The sequence below is a fragment of the Xiphophorus maculatus genome, chromosome 9 (assembly GCF_002775205.1).
Source record: "Xiphophorus maculatus strain JP 163 A chromosome 9, X_maculatus-5.0-male, whole genome shotgun sequence".
Lineage (NCBI taxonomy): Eukaryota > Metazoa > Chordata > Actinopteri > Cyprinodontiformes > Poeciliidae > Xiphophorus > Xiphophorus maculatus.
The window spans coordinates 2,013,350-2,039,054 of NC_036451.1; the positions used below are offsets into that span (position 1 = coordinate 2,013,350).

At 39.3% G+C, this 25,705-nt stretch overlaps 1 protein-coding gene across 1 annotated transcript in view; it reads left to right on the forward strand.

Moving 5' to 3' along the window:
- The window catches only part of LOC102229421, a 61,789-nt gene that overhangs the window by 24,485 nt on the left and 11,599 nt on the right, over positions 1-25,705 (forward strand). The window contains exons 24-47 of the mRNA XM_023339874.1: positions 428-691; positions 2,446-2,706; positions 3,742-4,002; positions 5,160-5,423; positions 6,445-6,705; positions 6,799-7,059; positions 8,058-8,318; positions 9,057-9,326; positions 9,857-10,120; positions 10,197-10,457; positions 11,143-11,406; positions 12,603-12,863; positions 13,351-13,611; positions 14,642-14,902; positions 15,508-15,768; positions 15,921-16,181; positions 17,408-17,665; positions 18,564-18,824; positions 18,942-18,991; positions 19,616-19,826; positions 20,818-21,078; positions 22,006-22,266; positions 23,331-23,591; positions 24,844-25,104. Of these exons, the coding sequence (XP_023195642.1) occupies positions 428-691; positions 2,446-2,706; positions 3,742-4,002; positions 5,160-5,423; positions 6,445-6,705; positions 6,799-7,059; positions 8,058-8,318; positions 9,057-9,326; positions 9,857-10,120; positions 10,197-10,457; positions 11,143-11,406; positions 12,603-12,863; positions 13,351-13,611; positions 14,642-14,902; positions 15,508-15,768; positions 15,921-16,181; positions 17,408-17,665; positions 18,564-18,824; positions 18,942-18,991; positions 19,616-19,826; positions 20,818-21,078; positions 22,006-22,266; positions 23,331-23,591; positions 24,844-25,104 (6,021 nt within the window). The remainder of the gene's footprint in view (positions 1-427; positions 692-2,445; positions 2,707-3,741; positions 4,003-5,159; positions 5,424-6,444; positions 6,706-6,798; positions 7,060-8,057; positions 8,319-9,056; positions 9,327-9,856; positions 10,121-10,196; positions 10,458-11,142; positions 11,407-12,602; positions 12,864-13,350; positions 13,612-14,641; positions 14,903-15,507; positions 15,769-15,920; positions 16,182-17,407; positions 17,666-18,563; positions 18,825-18,941; positions 18,992-19,615; positions 19,827-20,817; positions 21,079-22,005; positions 22,267-23,330; positions 23,592-24,843; positions 25,105-25,705) is intronic.

The following is a 25,705-nucleotide window of genomic DNA, read 5'->3' on the forward strand; positions in this document are numbered from 1 at the left end:
AGTCTAGCAGCGTTAACTTCTCTAAAAATGGCTGATGTGCTGTGAAGGTGATAAAGTCTGCACTCCTCCGACCTGACAGTAATTTTTATTAGCATTTCTGTTCAAGAGGGATTCACATAAATTAATCTTTTCATGTTTTAATTTTGTATTCAACAACCTAATATGTTCCTGTTTTGTTATATTTTATAAATATGTAAGTGTAATATTGTGAGAAACAATTATGTTTATATAATTATTGTTGTACACAGCTGATGCAAAAAGTGTTAAAATATAATGTGCTGTGTTTTAAATTCAGCTTATTATAAAAAATTAAGACAGAACAAAAGTTCTGTCTTAACAAGTTGACTATAGTTTTTGGGAACTCTGCCCTCCTCTGCTCATTGATTGATTGATTGATTGACTGATAATCAACCTCTTCCTCCATCAGCTCCATGTCTGCCTGACCAGGTGGAAGCAGAGCTCAACTGCACGGCCAACTCCTTCTTGGTGCAGTGGAGAGGAACAATCGGTGACATTGGCACGTACACGGCCATCGCCATCGGCAGCGACAACACGCGTGCGAGTTGCGACTCGGCCGGCACTCAGTGCACCATCCAGAGGTTGAAATGCGGCGTCCTGTACAGCATCGTCGTCACCACGGCCTCCATCGACTGCGGGACCATATATGGCTCAGACTACCAGATTTACTCAGGTAAAGAAAACCAAACAGATTCAGCTCAACCTTTTGCTAAAACATAAGGGATTTATCCAATCAGATGGGTAAATTAGAGCTGGGCTGCAATTACTGATTATTTTAGTAATTGATTATTTAGATGATTAATTGATTAATTGGGTAGACAAAAGGCATATTCTGCAAATTTTCATTTAATTTGTTAATCCTTTTTAAAATAAACATGTAAACATTTTATTTCCAAAAATGCAATAATAGCAATCCTGAAGTATAAGCTTGATCATTTGTAGATTAATTTGTAATTGGATATCAAAAAGTGCATAGAAGAAGATTTTGTTGTTTTCACAGAATTGGAACCAGATGAAGCTAAAACTTTGCCACTTGAGGTGTCTTTAGTAGAAAATATTTACAGACATGGGTTTTGTATTATTATCTTAATTGCAAAATGTTATTAAGTTTGGGTTAATCACTGCTCTGAATATGCTGTTTTTTTCAGAAAATAGCTTTGTTTTGGGTCCATATATTCCAATTAATGATTAATGGATTACTAATCTACACCAGAGCTATTGGCCATGGCTGAAGTTTAGGGATTTTTAAATATATTTGCAGATGTGAGTGGTCCTGGATTGAAGTAATACATTTATACAATCAATTACACTGCAAAACACAAAATATTACCAAGTGTTTTTGGTCTAATTTCTAGAGCAAATATTTTAGTACAAATGAAATAAGACAAAACTAACTTACAAGTAACTTTTCAGAAAGCCACAGGAGCTTATTTTAAGTCAATAATTTCTTAATTTGGATTTTAAAAATAGCACTAGTTCCTCAGCAGATTATTTCACTTCTGGCGTTTTTCCTGTGTTAAGGCCCCAACATACTCGGGCGTACTGATTACCTAAAATTTTCTCGTGACAAATTCCTTTATTTCATACAATCCTAATGAGAACCAGCAAGTTAGATGAACTATCTGGGCACCTAGCTCTGTTTCTCCTCCACCTTAACTCACCTCTCAGTGCGGGACAGAGAATGGCAGTCACATGTCGGTTCATCCGACAAAGACAGTGAGCCGCTGCCCGGAGCCAGCGCAGCCTCCTACTGCGGGCAGAGGAGCAGCAGGAGGCTGCGCTGGCTTTAGCTGTAATCAGGATCCATTCAATAAGCTTTGTTAATTATGTCCCGAAAGCACAATTGTGATCGGTGTAATAATTTGTGCAGCAATTGAAAATGAGCACATACCCGATCATCCTTTTCTTGCTGTTTGAGGAAAAAAAAAAAAGTCAGACTCAACTTATCGGACCACCTCTCTGCTCCGCTGCTGATAAAGAAGTCTGGGATGATGTCTTGTTTTTTGCATAATTCACCATGTCAATATTTGCGTGAATATATAAAGCCTGTTGCTGTTACATGTCTGTCACGTCCCTGTGACAACTTTATGTTGACTGTTATCATGTTGATGTCAACTTTGAAACAGCATGAACTCGTATAACCCTTATTCTCAACCCTATCAGCCTGGCGTCACATGAAAACCAGTTCGATGTGAACACTGTTTCCACTGGGTAGTTTAATGCGTGACACAGAGTACGCGTACACGGTCATAAAAAATTATCTTTGTGGACATCAGCTTTGAGTTCTGTTGGACCTCCGCGGACTGAAGAGCAGCTGAGTTTGTTGGGGCCTTTATAAGTGAAATAATTTTCCTGTGGAACCTGGCAGATATCTGTCTAACAACTCTTGTCCATTTTATTAACGTTTTCTTCCTCTTTTGGCTCCAGCTCCCTGCAAACCAGCCAACGTCTCAGTGAATCTGGAGTGCAGCACCGACGTGGCGATGGTCACCTGGGAGAACTCGGGTCCGGATCAGCGTCAGGTGGTGACCGCCGTGGACAGCAGAGGACAGACCAGCGTCTGCAACTCCAGCAGCTCCAACTGCACCTTCCACCAGCTGCAGTGTGGGAAAAAATACGCCATCAACGTCGTCGGCTACACCAACTCCTGCAGCAGCGAACCCGCTGCTGCTAAGGAGCTCAGCACCGGTAAGAGAGAAGCAGCTCGACAAACTGAGAAACAGTTGGTCAAAATTGATGTTAGCTACGACAAATGTGCAATAACAGAGTTTCTACTGGTTTCACTAACTCAAATTTAAGACTTTTAAGATCATTATGATTAAAATGTAAGACCTATATCACAACAAAACATAGAAAAATAATTATATATTGAGAAGAGTTTTGTAAAACAGATATTTCTAAAGAGCAAACACTGATTGGCTAGTTCCAATGATGTATTTCTTAAATATCTTCATTTGTTTCTAACTACTTCAGTACATTTCACATTATTCCAGCAGCTAATGCTAACTAGCTGCTAATGCTAACTAGACTCAAACGAGATTACCACGGTAACAAATTTTGCTGAACGATAAATTGTCCCAGAAGTTATTGAGATAATCGATAATTTTGTTGTTTTGAGACCATTTTCAAGTCATACAACGATAAGGACGTAATAATGCAAGAACACATTCTCAAAGATCAGTAAACTTTAAATTATTATTAACATTTCACACTCGAACTGGAAGACATTTTAAATATTCAAGACAAATAAACAAAACAACAGAAACAACAAATAAAATGAATTATGAATTCTCTGTAAACAAAACAAAAAAAGTCTGGCTGAGACCAAAGATGAAGACGTTTGTCATCCAGTTTTTGGTAGAAAGAGAGAAAAGAGGAAAAAAGAAACAAAAAAAGAGAAATATACTGCTCAAAAAAATAAAGGGAACACTTTAAGTGTTAAACACCTGTTTAAGTGTTCCCTTTATTTTTTTGAGCAGTGTACATCATGCACATAGAAATTATTGAGCTCTTTTAAAATGATCATGCAATTGATTTATTTGTTATTGCGACAAAATGTACAATTCTTTTTATAAATTGAAGTCATTTCAAGGACTTTATTTTAGACTTCAAGACTTTTTAAGGATGCCTATGCATTGACTTAATTTCAAACCAATATATTACACGTAGAGATTACAATTGTCCTTGAACAATTTCAAATGAATCTCTGTGTTCTCTTAAAAGCTCCCTGCATCCCCACCCACGTCAAAGTGAGCGTGGACTGTGAGAGCGGCATCACGGCTGTGACGTGGGACGACGCGCTCGGCGCCACTTCGTACACTGTCTACGCCCGGGGAAGCCGCGGCTACAAAGCCCAGTGCGACAGCGCGAGCATCGACTGCGACTTCGTCAACCTGGAGTGCGGGCAGGACTACAACATGACAGTGATGGCTCAGCATGACACCTGCGTCAGTGCGCAGAGTGAAGCCATCACCGTCAGCTCAGGTAAGACGACTCAGATGGACAAGAGTTCATAAAAAAGGTACAAAATCAACCTCAAACATAAAAAAAACAAAAATTTCATATTCAGTTCAAACAGGAGTAGGAAGAATCCAATGGTTATGAAATCCTGCCTACAATTATAAATACAAGCTGGGCTTTAGTCTAGAATGTAGAGTCCTAATACATCCCTAATACATCAATCAATCAATCAAGTTAATTTGTATAGCGCATTTCAGCAACAAGGCAGTTCAGAGTGCTTTATATCATAAAAATACACACAGTGAACCATTGAGAAGACCAGTAAACATTGCCACTGTTACACACCAAATATGTTGGCCATTGTTTCCTTTATTATGATTGGAAAGTGACTCTAAGCTGGGTTTGTAGAATGGATGCACTGATCGCAGTTTTCTCACCAATCTTTAAAAAAGCCAGACCTGCCGATTCCGATTTTGGCCGATACCTTTTTTCTTATAAATAAATGTAGTAAGAAAGTGGCTGAGTTGGCAATATTTGTTAACTACAGACATGCAGACATGACCTGGTGGGCCAGTCGGTCAGTCAAACCTCTCTAACAGCAGAGGACCTTTCTAGATAAGGTAAATAAGATTGGCTTCACATGTAAATCGCCTTATCACTGATCTCCCAAAATGAAAGAAATCATCCAAATAGAAATTATTTGCAAATAGAATCATTGGCAATCAAGGCTGGTTTTTAGCCCCAATTTAAAGGAACTGAGTGTTTCAGCTGTTTTCCAGAGGTTTGTTCCAGATTTGTGGTGCTTAGAAGCTGAATGCTGCTATGGTGCTAAGCCGATCAGTGATTTGTAAACTAACAGAAGTATTTTAAAGTCTATTCTCTCAGTGGAAGGACTGTAGAACTGAGGTGATGTGCTCTATCTTCCTGGTTTTAGTCAGAACACCAGCAGCAGCGTTCTGGATCAGCTGTTATGAATATTTACACATTTATTTTATGCTTCATGTCACAATTTCAAAATTAAAAAAAATTTTAGTTAATTTATAATGCAGACCATACAGATGCATTCATCTTTGGCAAAACAATGTTTTCCTTCTCTATATAAACCAACTAATGTTCTTTGATTTATCATTTGGTAAAACCAACATAAAACGTTTTTTTTTTTTGCATCCTCCTTTGTCTAGATCCGTGTCCCTACAGCGGCTTGCGGACGTCGCTGGACTGTAACACCAACGCAGTCTCTGTGTCTTGGACTCCTGGCAGCGGCATCCTCTACTACAACGTCTTGGCCGATTCTTTTAACACGGCGGAAGAGAAAAGCTGCTCGACCAACGGCTCGTCCTGCAACATCACGTCTCTGAGCTGCGCCGACAGCTACAGAGTCAGCGTCAGTGGGCAGGGACAGAACTGCCCCAGTCCGAACCAGAACTGGAACAGAATAGACACAGGTAGGCCTAGAACTTCAGCAATCGATTATTATGACGATTAATCGAATAAAAAGCCGCCACACTCTACGGATTTTTCCTCTAACCACTTAAGCCTTTTTTATACAATACAAGCAAATAAATAAGGAAATAAACATTTTATTGCCTAAGAATTTGAACCAGGTGAAGCTAACACTATACCACAAGTTTTGGATAAAACATATTTACAAACAAAGGTTATTTATCTTAAATGCAAATGTCTGCAATTATTTTTTCAGCTTTGACTTAATTTCTGCTCTGAATATGTTGTTTTTCCAGAAAATGGCGTTTTGAGTCTGTATACTCCAGTTACCGATTAATCGATCACTAACTTAGCTGATGATTATTTCAATAATTGCAATTAATCTGATTAATCCTTTCAACCCTAAATACAGGTGGGGTTTTTCCAACCCCTGTGTTGGAAAAAAGTCTCTTGTTACTTTAAATCCAAATAAGCTGCTGCTGGCCACACCCCCAACTCAGTGTTTACTCTCACACATGAAAATGGCTGCCAGCAGGTGCACAATTATACAACTGTAAATCTTTGAAAAACAGAAGTAGAGCCTCCTGCACAACCAACAAGAATGCAGCAAGTGGTTTCTGAATGTTAAGTCAACACAAAACGCCTGTCTTTTCCAGCAGCCATTGTACAGCGCATACAGCAGTAGAACCAGGTGACCAATCTTGACGCAGCTCTAACTGGGTTGCTAGGTAACAGGTGTAACTCGGCCGGGGTTGCTAGGTGACCTGCTGATTTGCTGATTTCAGAGGTTTTTAAATTTTCCAGAAATCAATAAACATGAACTTATTGCCAAAAAACAGTTGGGTGGTTTTCTTTATGCTGTTTTTAGAAGCAGTAGAAACCCAAATGGAAGTACAAAAATGTGCAAAAAGGGAATTTTGTACAGATGTTCTCCTTTAGAGCATAATTTATTTTACGAAACTATGCTTTCCCTGTGGTACCTGCTGCTACGGCGTATAAAAATGATCCCTTTCCCTCCACCAGCTCCGTGTCCTCCCACCAACCTCACGGTCAGCTCTTCCTGTACATCCAACAACATCTCGGTGTCGTGGCAAGACTCGCAGGGTTCCATGTCCTACATGGCCGTGGCTGAAAATAGAAATGGTCGCAAGTGGTCGTGCAACACAAGCAGCACCACCTGCCAGATACTTAAACTGCTGTGTGGACAGAAGTATGACGTTTATGTCGTCGGCATCGATTCAACCTGCTTTGGAGCCAAGAGTGAAATAAAAACGATTCACACTGGTGAATATGTATAATTACCCTGTTTTCTGCAAAAAACTGCTAAACCTGCTGGGTGATTAGGCCTTCAGATAACTCTTTGTGCTTCCTCTGTAGCTCCATGCGTTCCAGAGAACATTGAGACACATCTCGACTGTCCATCTGGAGTCCTCAACGTGACCTGGGAATCCACAGGCTACTTCACACGCTTCCAGGCTTCCGTAGTTAGCAGCAAGGGCCATGTCAACATCTGCACCACGGAAAAGAATTACTGCGTGGTGCAAAATATGGAGTGTGGGACGACGTACGATGCGACAGTGACGGCCCAGGATAAGGCCTGCAACAGCTCCCACAGCCCTGTGAAGCAAGTTAAAACAGGTGGGCCAGCTAAATAAAGGAACAGAATCAGATCAAAATATAACACAACACAAGTCGGCAGATTCAACTAAAACACCTAGTAAATGGCTACAGTTCTAATTATAGCAATCAAAACCAAACAATGCAGCAAAAAAATGTAATGCAAACCAAATTAAAGGGGCATTGTTATGCCAAATTTACTTTTTTAGCCAAAAAAAATACTTTTTTAAAAATTCCTAGCCCCGCCTTCGAGACACAGCTCCGCCTCTGAGCTGCAGTTTCCAAGCTTCACAACACCTCCACTCAGCTCCTTCAGACTAGCCAGCAGCAATTAGTAAACATTTGGTGGAGCTGAGGTCATTATAGGAGCCACTTCTCAGTGGAAAATGACATAAGGAGATGGTTTATAAATGTTTAATTTAAAAAATGTATAACCAACAGTTTAATCACAAAATGTTTAACTAATCAGTGTAACTGCTGCACTCAATGGCTCATCTGACAGGGTCGTCACATAGTCAACAGCAATGATTTATTTTAGCATCATGGTATAATAATAGTTTGCATAGCAATAGATAGAAAAGAAATATAAGGAATATTTTACATTTTAAAAAGTAAACCAAATTGTGCTATGTTGACATTTTGCCCTTACTGCACAGTATTTTTATTCTTTATTCTGTTTATATTTTATATGTTTGTGAGTCTATTTCCTGTCACTCCATTGCTCTTGCACAGAAATTTCCCCATTATGGGACAATAAAGGATATTTCTGTTGTTAATTTTTGATTTATTGTTGAAGTAAAAGTGTGAAGGTAAGGGGCACTGGCCCCTGTTTACCCCCCATTTAGCAACACCCATGTTCAGGACTTTTATGAGAATTTTGCTGCTCTAACTAAAACAACCCTCCTGTTTATGCTTTTTCAGTGGATTTTATGACTTTTTCCCTAAGGTTTTCTTGCAATAACTGATACACCTTAATATTTTTTCAGTTAATCATGTTTTTCTTTACTTTCTTCACCCAGCTCCCTGCCCACTGTCGTCCTTCCATCCTCGTGTGGACTGCAGCAGCGGCGTTGTCTCCGTCACCTGGAACAACAGCGTCTCAGGGGTTGTGTACACCGTCTCTGCGGTTGATGAGGAAGGTCGCGCTCATAACTGCAGTGGCACAAACAGTGGCTGTAACATTGACACCCTGCAGTGTGGGACAGAATACAACGTCTCCATCACGCCGTCCTGGGATGCATGTGTGGGCCGGGCCAGCGCCACAGCGCTGATATCAACAGGTGCAGAGGAAAAGCCTGTTTTAAGTTGCTAAAATCATCTTAATTATTAAAACAAACCTTTTAAGTTTAATCCGCATTTCAAAGGAATAAAATATTATCTAGTAAAAGATGAAATTGTGAAAAATAACCAGTCCAAGTATTGAACCTTGGGGAATGCTATGATTAACTTAAATGAATTCCTTCATTTTTCATTTATTCTCTTTTATTTTAAGATAAAGGCATTTACATTTCTTATGGTAAATTAAATAAATACAGAGTGAAAAGATGCTGGTTCAAGCACTGAACCTTGTGGAAGCCCAGGAGTAACTCCTATGTTTTCCCTTTTTTTATTTTCATGTTTGTATAGCACCTGTTGATCAAGTTTCAGAAGTTTTATATTGAAAGAAATTGATTAGGAAAAATGTTTCTTTGTTATTATATATATATATATATATATATATATATATATATATATATATATATATATATATATATATATATATATATATATATATATATATATATATATATATATATATATATATATATTGGTCTTTAAAATACCAAAATTTACACTTACCTTTTTATTTTGGTCCGGCTGATGGGGTAGTTTTTAAATATTAAATGATTGATAATTAATTACTCAGTACAGCACTTGAGTTTTTTTACTCTTAATTGAGTAAAAATATGTTGAAGTAGTGCTACTCTTAGTTGAATAAGTTTGACTAATTTTCTGATCCTGCTTCTCGTTTCTTTCAGTTCCCTGTGTGCCTCAGTTGTCGGGCGTGGAGATCGACTGCCTGACAAACTCAGCCTGGGTGATGTTCGATGAGTCTGACGGCGCTGAAGGATACGTCATCGTCACAACAGACAGCCAGGGCGCCATCCAGACGTTCGAGTGCAACGACACGTCGGATGGGATGTGCGCTCTGCCGACGTTAGCCTGCAGCCAGAACCTCACCTTTACCATGAAGGCCCGGAACGAAGCGTGCATCAGCGCCGCCAGCAACAACGTCACCACAGAAACAGGTTAACAGGAAAAAAACAAAGAAACTTAATGTTACAGGATTAAAACCGAAACAGACAGGAAGTAACTTTGAATAGTTACGATATGTAGATACTATGATGACTAAACCTGTTGCAATAAGCAATTAATCAATGACGCTGCAAAAACATAAAAGTATGTTTTTCTAGTTTCTAGTGCAAATATGTTAGTCGACTTGAAAAAAGACAAAACTAAAGAGCTTGTTTTTTCTTAAAAAATAATTTTTTTAATTAAGAATGTTATTTGCCACGTTATGGCCTATAGCATCTTGATGAACAGTGCTGATATTCACCGACACCGAAGAATCTGTCTGCACAGCAAATCCTGTATGAATGCATACAAATGGAAAATTTAGGGGAAGGAAAAAGTGAGAAACCTTGACCAGGTTTTGACTACATGCTGTACATTGACAAAACGTTCAGTATATAGAGATGCAGTGGCTGTATTATTTGCCCTGTGAATACTTTTGGTTAATTACGTGACAATAAATGTGAAATTTCTTCTCCTTTTGCAGCGCCGTGTCCTCCTCAGGGCATAAGGGAAACCATAAACTGTGACGACGGAACCCTGTCAATCAGCTGGTCAGCTGTTCCCGGGGCGATAACGTACACGGCCACGCTTGAAGAGCTGAATGGCGGCATGCCACGCTGCTGCACATCGTCTGCTACCGGGTGCGACATCGAAGAACTGCCGTGTGGAGAGATGTACATCCTGCATGTGACAGCCGAGGGTCGGACCTGCAACAGCTCCGAGAGTGACGGGATCATCACAAGGACAGGTATCCGTCCTGAAATGTACCAGAAGCATTTTATGTTCTGCAAGGAAAGCTTCATTTCTGATTTTCCTGTTCTCAGTGGCGTGCGTTCCAGAGAATCTCCAAGCCGATCTGATCTGCAGCAGCAATGTGGCGTTCATGTCGTGGGACTACAGCCCCGGCGGGCAGCTCTACACCGTGACGGCGGTGGGCGCCGGCGGACACGTGTCCGTGTGCCGGTCGCCTGATAACCATTGCGATCTGACGGACCTGCGGTGTGGAGAGCTTTACAACGCCACAGTGACCGCCGAGGACGTACACTGCGAGAGCAAACCCAGCGACAGCGTGACGATCAAGACTGGTATGACCTCAGAGAATCTGAATTCACTCAAATGTGGGTTAAAACATCAAGTAATGAAGGAGGTTTGGAAAGATATAAAGTTTTCTGATGTGTTTGAAGTTTGTGCGTCGCTTATGATGCACCGCCATCCCGAATAGTGCACGTCTAATGGGATCAATGGTGTGGAATTCACAGTATTCTGCTCTGTCATGACCGGGTATGACACTTTTCTGTTTATTTTATTCATATTCAACACAAACTATCAGGGATTAAAACTGATTGAATCAGCGACAGGATGAGCTCAATGATTGCTTTCTGAGTCCATTCAAATATGGATGTCAACATGAGGTACTGAATTACTTTGGCTTTGTAGTAACCTTTATAAATAAATATTTAGCTGGCATTTACAATAATACAACACAATAATGACGTTGTTTTTTTCCTTTTGAGTGACCTGGTTTTAAGCCACTTATCCATTATTATTTCTAAACACAATCCTTTGGTAAGCTAACGTAGATCTGACGTCATGGCAAATAAACGGTCCTTTACATGCAGTACCTTGTGGACCACTGGGGGCGCCCACGGACCAACAGTGTGAGAAGGACTGGGGTAGAACTGTGGTTCTATGGTATAAGAGTTCAATGTTTTATGTTTTTTCAGTGTCATCAGCCTTCCTAACCTCTAAAATGTCATGTTTCTCCAACAGTACCATGCACTCCTGAGAACACGTCCTCTGTGATGGACTGTAAGGCCAACTCTCTCATCGTCTCCTGGTCTGAGAGCGCAGGCGCCGACTCCTACACCGCCACGCTGGAGGACAGCAACGGCCAGAGCACAACCTGCCAGGGAACAACCAAAGGATCGTGCAGCGTGAGCGGACTCGGCTGCGGCCAGATCTACCACGTGTCTGTGGTCTCCTCTGACGGATACTGCAACAGCCCGCCCACAGACGTGCTGGACACTCCCTCAGGTAGGAGAGGAGTTACACATAAAGCACAAAGTACTAGAGCTGATCCCCTACAGTGTTTTAAAGGCGACCCATTATGCTTCCTTTAACGGGTTAGGATAGGTTTATAGGCAAAACAAAAGCATGTTCATTATTTTTTAAAATCATTTTTAGATAATGAGAGCTCCTTCCAGAATGAGCTGATATAGGGCTCTGCTGCTTTCCCACCAGCCCCGCTTAGTCCGCTTTAACTGAACTCTAGTCCATTTGCCTGTAACGTCCCGTTTGTTTGGTGAGGTGTGAATGCGAAACCAAACTCTGATTTGGTGCAGGGCATTCTGGGTAAATACAACCAAAGCAAATGCTTGAGTCCAGCGATAACAGAAGTGGCTTGTGGTTTTTTACCAAAGACGAAACAGAAATCCTACAACATCTAAAATCTGATGCTACTCCATTTCATTTACATTTTGTGAAGAAGGAAATTGCATTCAGTGTCTTCTTCTGATGTTTCTGTGTCGTTTCCTTCAGTGGTTCTTGGTGCAGCGCCCCCACAGGCGAGGAGGAAAACAGGGTTTTCCATTGTGTTTGGTTCATTTGACACAATGCTGTGTGAAAGAGAGCCACAGCAGCTGAAAATGTAACAAATGTTTCAATTCTGGTCCCCAATAAACCTGGTCTACTGGACTAACAGTTGTGAAAAAACCCTAAATCCAAATAAGGCCACGCCCACCAACTCAATGTTGCACTCAGACGTAAAAATGGCTGCCGACAGAACTGCAATTATACAACCGTACATCTTTGGAAAACAAAAGTAGATCCTCCCGCACAACCACCAAGACTGCAGCAAGTGGTTTCTGGATGGTAGTGTTTCCAGCAGCCATTGTACAGAACTGGAATGTGCTGGAGCTCAGTTTGGGTTGCTAGGTAACAGGCTGGGGTTGCTAGGTAATGGGGCAGCGCCTGATGATTTGTGCTGTTTCGTTCCAGAGGTTTTTGAAACTGTTCATCTTCTAGACACCAAAACACATCAATTCATCGCCAAAAAATGGCTGGGTGGGTTTTTAGAAGCATTTAGAGTCCCAAATGCAAGTACAAAAACATGAAAACTGAATTTTACATAATAGGTTCCCAATAAAACTTTTCGATATTCACTTTTAAGACTCGTGTAAAAATAAAATCTAAAACACAGATTGAAATGTTATCACCTGTGTTCCTCTCAGTGCCGTGTAAACCCAGAAACATCAAGGCGGCGATGGACTGCTACACGAAAACAGCCCAGGTGTCCTGGTACCCGAGCGACGGCGCTCTGTCCTACCTGGTCGTCGCCTCCACTGCATCGGGCCACAATGTCACCTGCGAGACCACCAACACCTCCTGTGAGCTGGAGGGGCTGCGCTGTGGTCAGAGCTACTCTGTGTGGATGAAATCAGTGGGAGAAACCTGCAGCAGCAGCGCCAACATGACCGGAGAGCTGCTGACGGGTGAGAAACTAAAACACAGGCGCATGTTTAAAATAAAAGCCTGTAATAATACTCTGTTATATTTATATTCAGCTCTCCCTTCTCACACTCTCAGTTGTTTTACATTTTATTGTGCAGAATAACTATTTTACCCACCTGAATAAGTGCTCTGAAATTAAAATATAGATTTTTCTAAATTATTTAGTGTGAGATTATACCACAGCAACAAATGTAATGCTTTTATTCTTAACTTTAAAATAATACATAGAGAAAACTGTATTTCATTCTCCTTTACTCTGCAGTCTAGTTTCTACTTTAATCCTAATAAAACAACCCATATATTTAGAAATTAAGTAACAAATGTTGAAATACTGCCGATTTCTTTTAGGGCGTATCTTACAAAAAACACATTTTTGTAAGAAGGCTAAAGTTTGTTTTGTTTTTTCACCATAAAAGAAAAGTTTTAATTGTAAGTAAATTTTTACTTGGTATTTTCATTTTCTGTCAGAACCATGCATTCCTGAGCATATCACCGGTCTGTACAGCCTGGCTATCGGTCAGGTTGAGTGGGACAAGGCGGTCGGTGCCAATAACTACACTGTGACCGCGGAAACGGAGCAAGGCCTCACAGCCACCTGCACCACCAGAGACAACTTCTGCACATTGTACAACATGGACTGTGGCCAGGTGTACAACATCACCGTCACGTCGCACAGTGACGTGTGCAAAGACGTGTCTGTCTCTACAGAACACGTCACTATTGTAACAGGTGAGGATTTGCTGTTATCACCTTAAAAGATGCACTTTTGAGCTTCTGTGATTGTGATTAGGAATGTAAAGTTTAGCTGAGCCACTTTAGGTTCCTTTAACTATGGTGCTAGTTCACACAGTGCAAGAAAAAAAAGAAGAAATTACCAGATCTGGTTTCTAGTTAGTTCACCTAAAATGAGGCAAAACTAATTTACAAGTAACTTTTCAGGAATATATAGGACCTAGTTTTCAGTTAATAATTCCCTAAAATTCATGAAAAGGTACAAGTTCCAGTGGCTGATTTATTCACTTATAACAAATATTTTCAATATTATAAGAGAAATAATCTGCCAGTGGACTTTCTACTTTTTAAATCTTTTTAATCTGTGAATTTTTCAAACTGTTGAGGTTGATGAGCAAAAATATAACTACTACAATCAAAAGTGATCAACCTGTATTATATGTAGTTCATACATGTGGCAGCCATATTGGATTTGGAGGTGAGCATCAACTGAGTTCCATTTTAGAATTTAAATTTTAGAGAGAAAACTTGTTTTTTCTTGTTTGTTTTTTTGTCCTAAATGGAAACCCAAATATTCCAACTCTGGAGTACAACTGGAATGCTTACACTGCAAAACCACAGTAATTTTGGTCTAGTTTTTAGTGAAAAAATCCTATTGCACTTGAAATAAGACTAAAGTAAATTTTCAGGAAAATATAGGAGCTTGTTTTAATAAAATAATTCTTTAATACTGATAAAAGTCCTAGTCGGCTGATTATTTCACTTACAATAAGACGTTTCCTCCCTGTTATAAGTGAAATAATCTTCTAGTGGAACTGGAACGTTTTCATCACTAAGTAATTATTAACGTAAAACAAACTCTTTTATCTTGCCTAAAAGTTACTTGTACTTCAGTTTTGTCTTATTTGAGGTGTAATAAGATACTTTCACTAGAAACTGGACCAAAAATACTTGGCAAGTTTTTCTTTTTGCAGTGCAGATAGATAAACATGATCTGCTTCATTCAGTCGTTTCTGTCCTCTTCCAGAGCCGTGTCCGCCTAAAAACGTGGAGACCAACGTGAACTGCCAGGAGGAGCTGGGGACTGTGTCATGGGAGGCCAGCTGGGGCTCCGTGGGCTACGAGGTTCAGCTCGCAGGGCGTGACGGCCATTCGCTGACCCGCCACACAAACACCACGTTCTGCGACGTCAAAGACCTGCACTGCGGGGTCATCTACTACACCAACGTCATTGCCATTGGGGAGAACCTCAACAGCAGCAAGTCCACCACTGTGCTCCTGACTGCAGGTATTACATTGTGGCAGTACTGTAATAAAGTACGAATGGGGCTGTCACAATGCATGGTGTAACAGGAGCCAGTACAATCCTGCTTTTATTAGTGTGGCACGATGTATGAGTGATCAACAACTTCCATTTTTTTTAGGAATATTTTAGCAATCGAGTAATCTATCGATTATTCTTACGATTAATCCAAACACCAAAAAACATTTTTAAAAAGCAGGAATAAGCACTTGGACTATTTTTAAAAGTGTTTATTTACATTTTTGAGACCAAAATGAGAGCATAAAATGTGCAAAAAGTGGATTTTGCATAATAGGTCCTTTTTAATATTGATAAACCAACTAATAATCAAATTAGTCTTAACAGATTAAAAGTCAAATTAGTTGGTCTGAAGAAGAATTCTTGACATCATCAAACTTTAAAGACTGTTTAAAATTTAAAGAGTCCATATGAAAAGTTTAGTGTTTTCAAAAAAGCACCACCTTTCTAAAATATTATTTTTTATTCAAAATCATTTGCATTTTTAAATTAAAGAGTTAAACAAAACCAAATGACACAAATCCTGCTTGGTTCCCATGAACTTTTGCATCCCTGTCTCCTCCTGTCTGCAGCTCCCTGTACAGCCGGCGATGTGGCGGCTAGCTACGACTGCCACAACAACACAGCAGAAGTCTCCTGGAGCTACAGCGCGGGCGCCAGCTCCTACCGGGTCACTGCTGTGTCGCCAGACGGGTACCGGACCTCCTGTGAGACGGGTGAGCTCCAGTGTGAACTGTTGGAGCTGGAGTGCAGTCAGACGTACAGCGTCACCTTCACAACCATCAGCGACCAATGCCAGATTGAGACGCACACCAACGTTTCCTTCAGCACAAGTAAGTCAAGCAAAATCCGATCCCGTTATAAGTTAAAAGTATAGGTCTTAACAGTGAGCCATGTGGAACTCCACATTTAATATATTTTAGCTCTGACATTTTGTCATTAAACTGTTTAAATTGTCAACATTTCGACTGATTTTGGCGTCCAGGCCCCTGTAAGCCGCTGCGTGTCGGAGTGGACCTCCGGTGTGGGACGAGTACAGCCGACATGTTCTGGGACGAAGACGACTATGTGGAGCTCTTCATGGCCACTGCCACCAGCAGCGAGGGAATGATCCTGCAGTGCAACTCCACCAACTCCACCTGCCGGTTTCCGGACCTGGACTGTGGAGAGAAATATGTGTTTTCTGTCACTGCGTACAGCAGCATGTGCTACAGCGTAGAGGGCAACTCTGTGGAGATCCAGACAGGTAGGAGAATTAACCGACTGAGAGTTTTTGTTTTAATGTTAATCAATCATCTAAAACAGGAGTCCCCAAAGTCGGCCCTCGAGGGCCACGTTTTAGTTCTCTCCCTGGTGGTACCAACAACCTTTTCAGCATGTCAATGTTCTTCTTAGGCTTCTAACGAGCCATCATTTGGTCCAGGTGCGTTAAACCAGGGAGAGAACTAAAACAGGATGCCGGCCCTCCAGGACCCACTTTGGGCTCCACTCATCTAAATGTTGTTAAATTATTTCCGCTTTAATATTTCTACATATTGTTATGTTCTTACTTAAGGCTGGATGATATAGCTGAAAATATTTATTATAAGTGTTTCATATCGGTCTTTATTGCTAATTATTGATTAGTATTCAGTTTTAAATATCTGAAATATTCCCAAACTGGTGGCGGGAATAAAAATGTGGATGTAGATTATCCACATTTTTCACTCCATGCTGTTGTTGTTTTAAGCAGTTATGAGAAGCAGTGGCGAAACCTTAAAGTGTTCCTGTGCAAGTTACTCAACACGTTGTTGCTAGGTAACCAAAGAGCGAGTGAATGAGTTGATTTCACCAGCTAGCCAAACTTTGCTTGGCTAGCTGTAAGAGGTTGAACAGCTGAAGCGTTTCCTTTGCCTACATCTCCCAGAATGCTGTGCGGTTCTGGATCAGAGTTCGGTGAATGGAGATGTATTATTCACTGTTATTGATTTATTGCCCAGCTCTATTCTTACCTTGTGATGGCATCCACTCCTGCTGCAAAACACAATGTTGAGTTTCACAGTAGAGGTGAGCGGATTCATCCAAAATATCAATATTATTGATAACCAATTCGGTATTAGTATTGGATTTATTTATTTTCTCACTTTTTAAAAAATAAAAAAACAATGCACGGAAATTTGTTTTTCTTTTGAAACTTATACAGTTTTTGCTTTTTTCTAGAAAATTCTGGAGATTAATCTCAGAATTTCTGAGATTCTTTTCTTTTTACTTTTTAACTTTCTTTTCCTATCCACAATAACTCTAATATGCCGTCATACAATAAAACAGAAAAAAAACTTTAAAAATGTTGTTTTTATTCATAACTGTTAAAGTCAGCAAGACGTTCTTCTAAAGGTTAAACCAGAATCTTGGTCACGCTTTGACATAAAAAGAAGTTAAACTATATTTTTTAGATTGCTGTGAGCTAATTATCTTTTTCTAATCTTTTCCCAGAACCTTGCCAGCCAGCTGGCCTGTCGGTCATCGGATCGTGCCATGATGAGACGGTTACGGTGAGCTGGGACGAGGCTCCCGGGGCAGCGGTGTACGTAGTCACAGCCGCCGGACATCTGGGCTACGTTTCCACTTTCCAAGCCAATGAAACGTGGATAGAAACCAATCTGCCCTGCGGACAGCTGTTCACTTTCACCGTAACGGCACAAGATGATCGCTGTCAGAGCGCCGTGAGCCAGCCTGAAAAATACAAAACAGGTAACATAGCAGGTTCATAACATATGGAGCTGAAAATACACTGCAAAAACACAAAAGATTATATTTTTGGTCTAGTTTCTAGTTCAAATATCTTAGTACACATGAAGTAAGACAAAACTAAATTACAAGAAATAGGCGCTTGTTTTAAGTCAATAATTTCTTAATATTCATCAAAAAATATTAGTTCCACTGGCAGATTATTTCTGTTAAAACATTTTTCTTATGTCGTATGTAAAATAATCAGCCAGTGAAACTCCTACTTTTTCATCAATATTAATGAATTATTGACTTAAAACAAGCCTCCATACAAAATAAAGTTTGTTTTGTCTTAAATGTAAAATGTTGACATTTTTGTAGTTTTGGTTTATTTACTTCCCTGAATGTTTTCTGAGTTTTCTGAGCATATTCCATTTAGCGATTAATCAGTTACCACATTAGTAGACTTTTTTTCAGTAATCAATTAATCATGATTAATCCAATTAATCGTTTGAGTCTACAAGAATGAATAAGAATATATTCTCGTCGATGGCCATCAAAAAACAAAGAAATTACCTCTCATAGTCTCATATTTCTCCTTTTGGGTAAAACAGTTTTACAGACAGATGTTTTTGTTTGTATAGTTTCTGTACAGTTTTGGCATAATTACCGCTTTGAATACGAAGTTCTTTCAGCAAAATCCCTTTTCTCAGTCTGTATACTCCATTTAACGAATACTAAATTAGTTGACAATTGTTTCAGTAATTCATTAATCATGATTCATTCGATTAATTGATTATTAAATTAGTTGAAAATTACTTCAGTAATCGATTAATCACATTTAATTTGATTAATCGCTTTTGCCCTAATGACCTATATTCATTATAGAGCAGTGATGTGAACGTTTGCATCACTCCGTCAGGTCCCTGCACCCCTGAGGCCCTGCAGAGCTACAGGGGCTGCGAGGACAGCCTCGGCTCCGTCAGCTGGAGCATGTTCGCAGATGCAGAGTCGTACCTGGCTGTGGCGGTGGGGAAGGACGGCCACACCCACCAGTGCGCCTCAAACACCACCAGCTGCACATGGGACGACCTGCACTGCGGCGAAATTTACACCATCAACGTCGTCGCGCTCGACTACCATTGCACCAGCCTGCACAGCAACAGCACGACTATTCGGATGGGTAAATATAATTTTAAACTGTGCTACTTAAAAATGTGGGACTTTTATAGAGTCAAATTTATTGTTTTTTTTGTGACAATTCACTTATAAATGTCAAACTTTCTCCTTCTTCTTTCAGCACCTTGCATACCTCGAGATTTGAAATCATCCTTTAACTGCACTACAAAGGTGACTGATGGTTTAATTGGCTGTAAACCAGACAATGGGGCATTAGGGCCACCTGAGAAAATAAAAAAGTATGAGAATAAAGTCAAATTTACCAGAATAAAGTCAAAGTATTTGGAGAATAAAGTTGTAAAATTACAACTTTATTCACCTAACACAGTGGTTCCCATATATTTTCTTCTGGGGCCTTCTATGGATTATAATAAAATCCCCCCAAAAAGAAAATAAAAAAAATCAACTGGGCACACATCGTTCAACCAGACATAAACCTAAACACATATTTTGTTTTCAAACTCCACTGAAGTTTATTTCACACTTCAAGTTGCAAGAAAACAAACTACAAACCATCTTTACAGGGAAACACTTTTGTGTAACTGTTTTTATTGGTGTGTTTTTTTCATTCATCCATACCTCCTCCCACGCCCCCCCTGCAAAGGCACTGTGCCCCCTCTAGGGGGCGCCCACCACGAATGGGAACCACTGACCTAACATGACTTTAATCTTGTAATTTGATGACTTAATTTTCATGATGTTTACATGTTTTCTTAGTATGGCCCTAATATTCCGTCTCATCAGGTGAAACTGACAGTCTCAGGCTGACTAAAACGTACTTTCATCTTCTCCCAGGTTGGATCGCTGACCTGGAATGCGAGTAAAACCGCTGAGTTTTACATTGTGACGGCAGAGACCAACAGCGGCCACAAAGTGCAGCTGAGCACCAACGACACCTGGGCGTTCATTTCCGAGTTCCTGTGCGGTCAGCAGTACTTCCTGTCTGTTCAGGCGGCAGACTCGGTCTGCACCAGTCGCCCCAGCCAGCCTTCAAAACTGTTTTCAGGTAGATTTCTATGAAAAACTTTTATTTTTGTAGAAACTGAATTCCAAAATCCACCAAAGATAAAACAAAAGAACATAATCGGATTTATGTCCAGACCATTAGACTTCAAAATGATTTCAAAGTGTTAATTCACCGATTCCACCAGGACTTTGTCTCTATCCCTGGAGGACAAGAAGCTTTGGGTTAGTATTTGAAAGTTGCTTATAGGTATAAAACAAACAATTATTTTAATAATAGATTAATCTATCAATTATCCTGATGACACAAATTATTCTTTTAACTAGTTAAGTTTTATTTTATACAATATCAGAAACACATTAAAATATTCAAATAAATAATTGAACTCCTTTGTTAAGTCAGGAATAGACTTAAAGAATAGATTTCATTGCCCAAAATGGATCAACATGGCATTTCTTTAGTAGATTTGAACCGGGTGAAGCTGAAACTGGGTAGAAAATATTTACAGGTAAAGGTGTTTTTAATCTTATATTCAAAATACATATTGCATTTATTATACATATCATACAGTTTTGACTTAAATTACTGCTCTGAATAGATCAATTTCTCATCAAAATTACATTTTTTAGAGTCAGTATACTCCAGTGAATGATAAATCGATTACTAAATTAGACAATGATTATTTCAATAATTGATTAATTACGATTAATTGTTTAAGCTTCTGATGCTTAGCTTATTTTAAAAAAAAAAACAGTATTACCATAAATGATAAAATACTAAAAGTTGGTTTGTTTCTGTAGGGATCAAAATGGGTGCCAGAAAGTTATCATTTAATGATTTAGAAAATAAAAAAATGACTTTCTGTTTTTTATTTGGTTTTAGTGAGAGAATATGCTAAAGTAGTTGAGTCTTAAGGCTTTTTATTTATCTTTGTCAAATGTGATGATGTGCTGTATTGACCTTTTCTTCTTATTTGCTTCATCTGATAACAAATCTTAAACCTCTGCTCTTTATATTATGTGCCCGGCCGCAGAGCCCTGCCCGCCCACCGAAGTGCACAGCGTCTTGAACTGCCTGTCGAACATCGCTCTGCTGTCGTGGACCGGCTCGGCGGGGGCGGAGTTCTACACCGCCACGGTGATGCCAGAAGACGGCCAGCCGATGAGCTGCGCGTCTGAAAACGCGCAGTGCGCCATTCCCAACATCCCGTGTGGGAAGCGCAACCTAGTGACGGTTGTCGGTTCCAACGGCATCTGTGATTCTGACCACAGCATGTCTGACATACTGCAGTCGGGTGAGTTGGTAGACATTTAAATGCCTCTTTGATTCTTTTCTTATTCCAAAAATTGCTAAAAAGAATCTTATTTCTCTCCTGTTTTTTCACTTGCACACAATATTAAAGGCGACATAATATATTATGCTTCCTTAAACAGGTTAGGAATGTCTATGATCTATCCAAAACATGTTCAATACATTTTTCCCACAAATTAATTTCTATTTAATGAGAGTGGAGTCTGGTCACTTCTGGGGTTGCTAGGTGATGGGCTGGGGTTGCTAGGTAACGGTCTGGGGTTGCTAGGAGAGGTGCTGGGCTTGCTAACTTGTAATGTTGCATTTGGAAAGTTTTTGAAACAGCAAATTTTTCAGACACCAGAAAACATGAACTTATTACCAACTAACAAGTTTGGCTGTTTTTAGAAGCAGTGGAGACCAAAATCGAAGTACAGAAACAGGCAAAACGTAAATTCACCAACTTTTGCTTCATACGTCCCCACACTATTATCCTCTGATAATCTGTAAGTAAATTCAATGAAAAATTAACCCTGTTTAATTCACCAACCTAAAATGTATCTATATTTTGTACTTTCAAAATCTAAAAGTTTTGAAAGTACAAAATAAGGTGAAATGTGAATTTTGCCTCATATGTCCCCACACTCTTATCCTCCGATAATCTTTAAGCAAATGTAATGAAAAAGCTGCTCTGTTCAATTCACCAACCGAACATTTAAAGATATGGAAGTACAAAATCAGGCAAAATGTGAATTTTGCAGAATAGGTCCCCTTTAAAGCAAATCACCTTTATTTCAGTGAGAAAGTACTGGTAAGGGAGAAAATATGAATTAAATACATAAATAATCTGTGCAACAAGATGTTTTCTGCTAAATGCTTTCTGTTTCTCCTGCTGACCAGGTAATCTCCGTCTGCTGTGTTTTCCCCCCAGTCCCTTGCGTTCCCACTGACGTGCGAGTGACGATGAACTGCTCCACAAACGAGGCGGTCGTGTCCTGGAGTGCCAGTGATGGCGCTCTGTTTTACAAAGTGGTCGCAGTAAGCACACAGGGAGCCGAGTCCAACTGCGCCACAGAAGAAACAAAGTGTGCGCTGACCAACCTGACCTGCGGACAGCGGTACCACGTCCAGGTGGTGGCGCAGGACAACATCTGCTCAAGCTTACCAAGCCCAGCTGTCGCGTTTGAATCAGGTTAACATTCAGGATTTATATGAATCGCCTTTTCAAAAAACAAAGCTGTGAATGAAGTCTGTGAAGTTGCACAGTCAAAACTTAAATGACAATAATTTTTGTAATTTAGTTTGTCATAAAAGAAAAACATGGGAGTTCATTTTTTAAAGTGATATTTTTACTCATTCACTCATTTGTTTGTAAATATAAGTTTCAATCATAATATTTAATTTTCTAGCTAAATATTTGGCTTACCAGCTAAATATGTAGCTCCAGAATATTTACGGTAGTTATCAAGCTAAATATGTAGCTCTAAACAAAATACCTAGCTAATATGCTAAATAGCTAGTTTGGAGCTGAATATTTACTTAGCAATATAAATATTTCATTTACAAATTAAATATTTAGCTCCAATATTAAGCTATGAGCTAACTAAGCATGTAGTTTATAAACTAAGTATTTAGCTCCAAACAATTTAGTTAGCTGGCTCCAAACTAAGTATGTAGTTAACTTGGTAAACAGAGATCCAATCTCACCAACAGCAAGATAAATATTTAATTTACAAAATAAATCTCTAAACAAATATTAAATTTAATTTACCAATTAAAAATGTAGCTGGCTTATTGCAGAATATTTAGCTAATGTGCAAATTCACCTACCTATAAGTGAATGTGGGCTATCAAAATAAAAGTTGGGTTTTGCGAATCTCTATATAAACTTCTGCTCCCAACTAAATACTTAGCTCCAGCTGTTTAGTTAGCAAGTGAAATGCATAGCTCCAAACTACATATTTAGTTTGGAGATAAATTTTATTTGGAGCTAAATATTTAGCTAGCAAGCTAAATAATTAGCTAGCAAGCTAAATAATTAATTTACAAACTAAACTTTTAATTCCAAACCAAATTTTAAGCTATGTACCATTTACAGCATTTATCTGGCAACCTCAGAACCAAATGTAAATGTAAACCAAATGCTAGCTTACCTAAATTATCACTGCTAATTTTGGACTGTGTGACTTTACGAATGGCGGCCCATTGTGGCTAAATAACGCCTGAAATGTATTTATGTTTAATTACGTCTCTCAGTTCCCTGCACGCCCAGCATTGGCTTTGTGATTTTGGACTGCTACACCAACTCTGCGCTCCTGGAGTGGATGTATTCTGAGGGCGCCTTGAACTACACGTCCACTGCCCGGTCCTCTGGCGGCCATGTTTCCAGCTGCACCACCAGCCTCACCAACTGTGAGCTGGAGAACCTGCAGTGCGGCCAGACCTATGCGGTGGCAACTGTGGCGTCAAACGATCAGTGCAGCAGCCCACCCAGCGCCACGCTGCAACTGGAGTCAGGTAACCGCTCAAAAAGAAGATAAAAACCTTAAATTCAGAGTAAAACTGTTGCTTTATAGCTTGATTTGCTCAAATAGATTTTAATTTTGTTGAATTGCTTAAACTCAGAAGCTGCCAAAAACAGTTTAAGGGATTTGTTCCTCCATATTTTCCATATAAAAAGCCTGACTTTACTAGAGTAAAGTTGAACATTTAAGACTACAGCTGTGCACAAATCAGAATTCTGAAAATAAATTTACTGAATAAAAACACAGCATTTAAAAAAATTACGTTTCTCAATAAAAATCTTTGTGCTGGGATGAGTAGGTTTTTTTCAGCTATCAAAATTAATTTAGTTTGTAAAACTGCAGTGACCAGAGTCACATGACCATCAACTGGATGTTACTACTGGCAGAAATGACAAAGAAGACGACGACAGGAAGTAGTGTGAGGAAGATGACGCGGCGTGTTTTTAATGACTTATCTTGTTAATAAACTTATGATTAATGATAAATGACACCAGTTACACAAAGAAGTGCAATTTGTATCACAAAGCTGCACTATGGGTTTGCATTTATTGCATCATTTATCATTTGCCATGAATTTTGATCTACTGTTGTCTCAGTACATTTTAATTTATGATAAAGAAAAAATTCTTAGAAACTTTATTTTTATTATTTTCTCCAGTTTGTTTAGTAATATCAGTAAATTCAAAAGTATGATTAAATGTGGTTACTGTGTTCAAATTAGTGATATAAATCGCAATTATTTAAGTAAAGGGCGTCTCAAAAAACTCTGTTTCAAATGGGAATGTTTTTTGAGATTCGGATTTGTGTTGCTAAAAATAATGAAAGCAGTAAGTGTTTTTTTTTTATTGTAGTTTCTGTCATAAATTACCACAAAATATCGAGATTAAAAACTGCCCACCTCTATCGACATTTAATTATCCTTTTCAAATTTATTGATATTTATTCAATGAACAAACTGGAGAAAATAGTAATACTAACAATCCTGACAAAACATAATTAACTGGAATTTATTGTGACACTAATTCAAAATTATGATTACAAATTTATCATAAGTGATGAACAATAACTTAAAATAAATGACTGAAATTCCTACAAATGGATCTCATGTCTATTTTCATCCACATTAAATCTGCCTAGCCTCCATTTTTATTTCCCTGCTGTCCCTCATAAATCACAAGTTTAAGAGTAGGAAGAAATTAAGCTCCTCTTCAGCAACAATCCTTAATTTTATCCTTTTCTCCCAGTGCCCTGTCCTCCTGAACACATTGTGGCCAGTCTGGACTGCGACAGCAACGTAGCTCGGGTGGAGTGGCAGGCCAGCAGCGGCGCAGACTCCTACATCGTCCAAGCTTTCGGCGTGCAGGAACACGAGACCAACTGCTCCACAGACTCCCAGTCCTGCATCCTGTCCAACCTCATGTGCGGCTTCACCTACAACGTCAGCGTCCTCGCCGTTAACGGCGCGTGCAACGTGTCGCAGAGCGAAGTGCAGCAGCTCAAAGCAAGTAAGAAAATGCTTTTGGTTTAAAATTTGAAATAAAAAATTGGGACAAAAATGTTGCTGTAAGTAGGAATGCGAGTTATCAATAGGCCTGTCACAGTAGCAAATTATGCTGGACGATAAATTATCCCAGACGTTATTGTGATAATAATATTATTGTTTTCAGATCATTTTCACAGACACAGTATCTATAGGAAAGGATTTCAAACTAAAGTTTTTGTAAAATAGAAAAAGAAACAGGAAATGAATGAACAAGTATGAGAATGTTTTTTTCTCTCTTTCCTGTTCTGGTATCGCGCCGCCATCTTTGTTTCTGTATCAACTGTTCCTGCTTCAGAATGACCAGCAGCGCCTTGACCTGCCACAGCAATAAATTTGCTGGACGATAAATCATCCCAGTAATTATTGCAATAATAGATAATATTGTTGTTTTGAGACCATTTTCAGGTAATATAATGGCAAAAATCAGGCAAGAATGCATTCTCAAATGCTAACATTTAACACTGGAACTAGAAGACATTTTAAACATGCAAAATAAACGGAAACAAAAGAAGAAACTGATCAAATTAATTATGAACTCAAAACTGTGCCTAAAAAAAGGATTA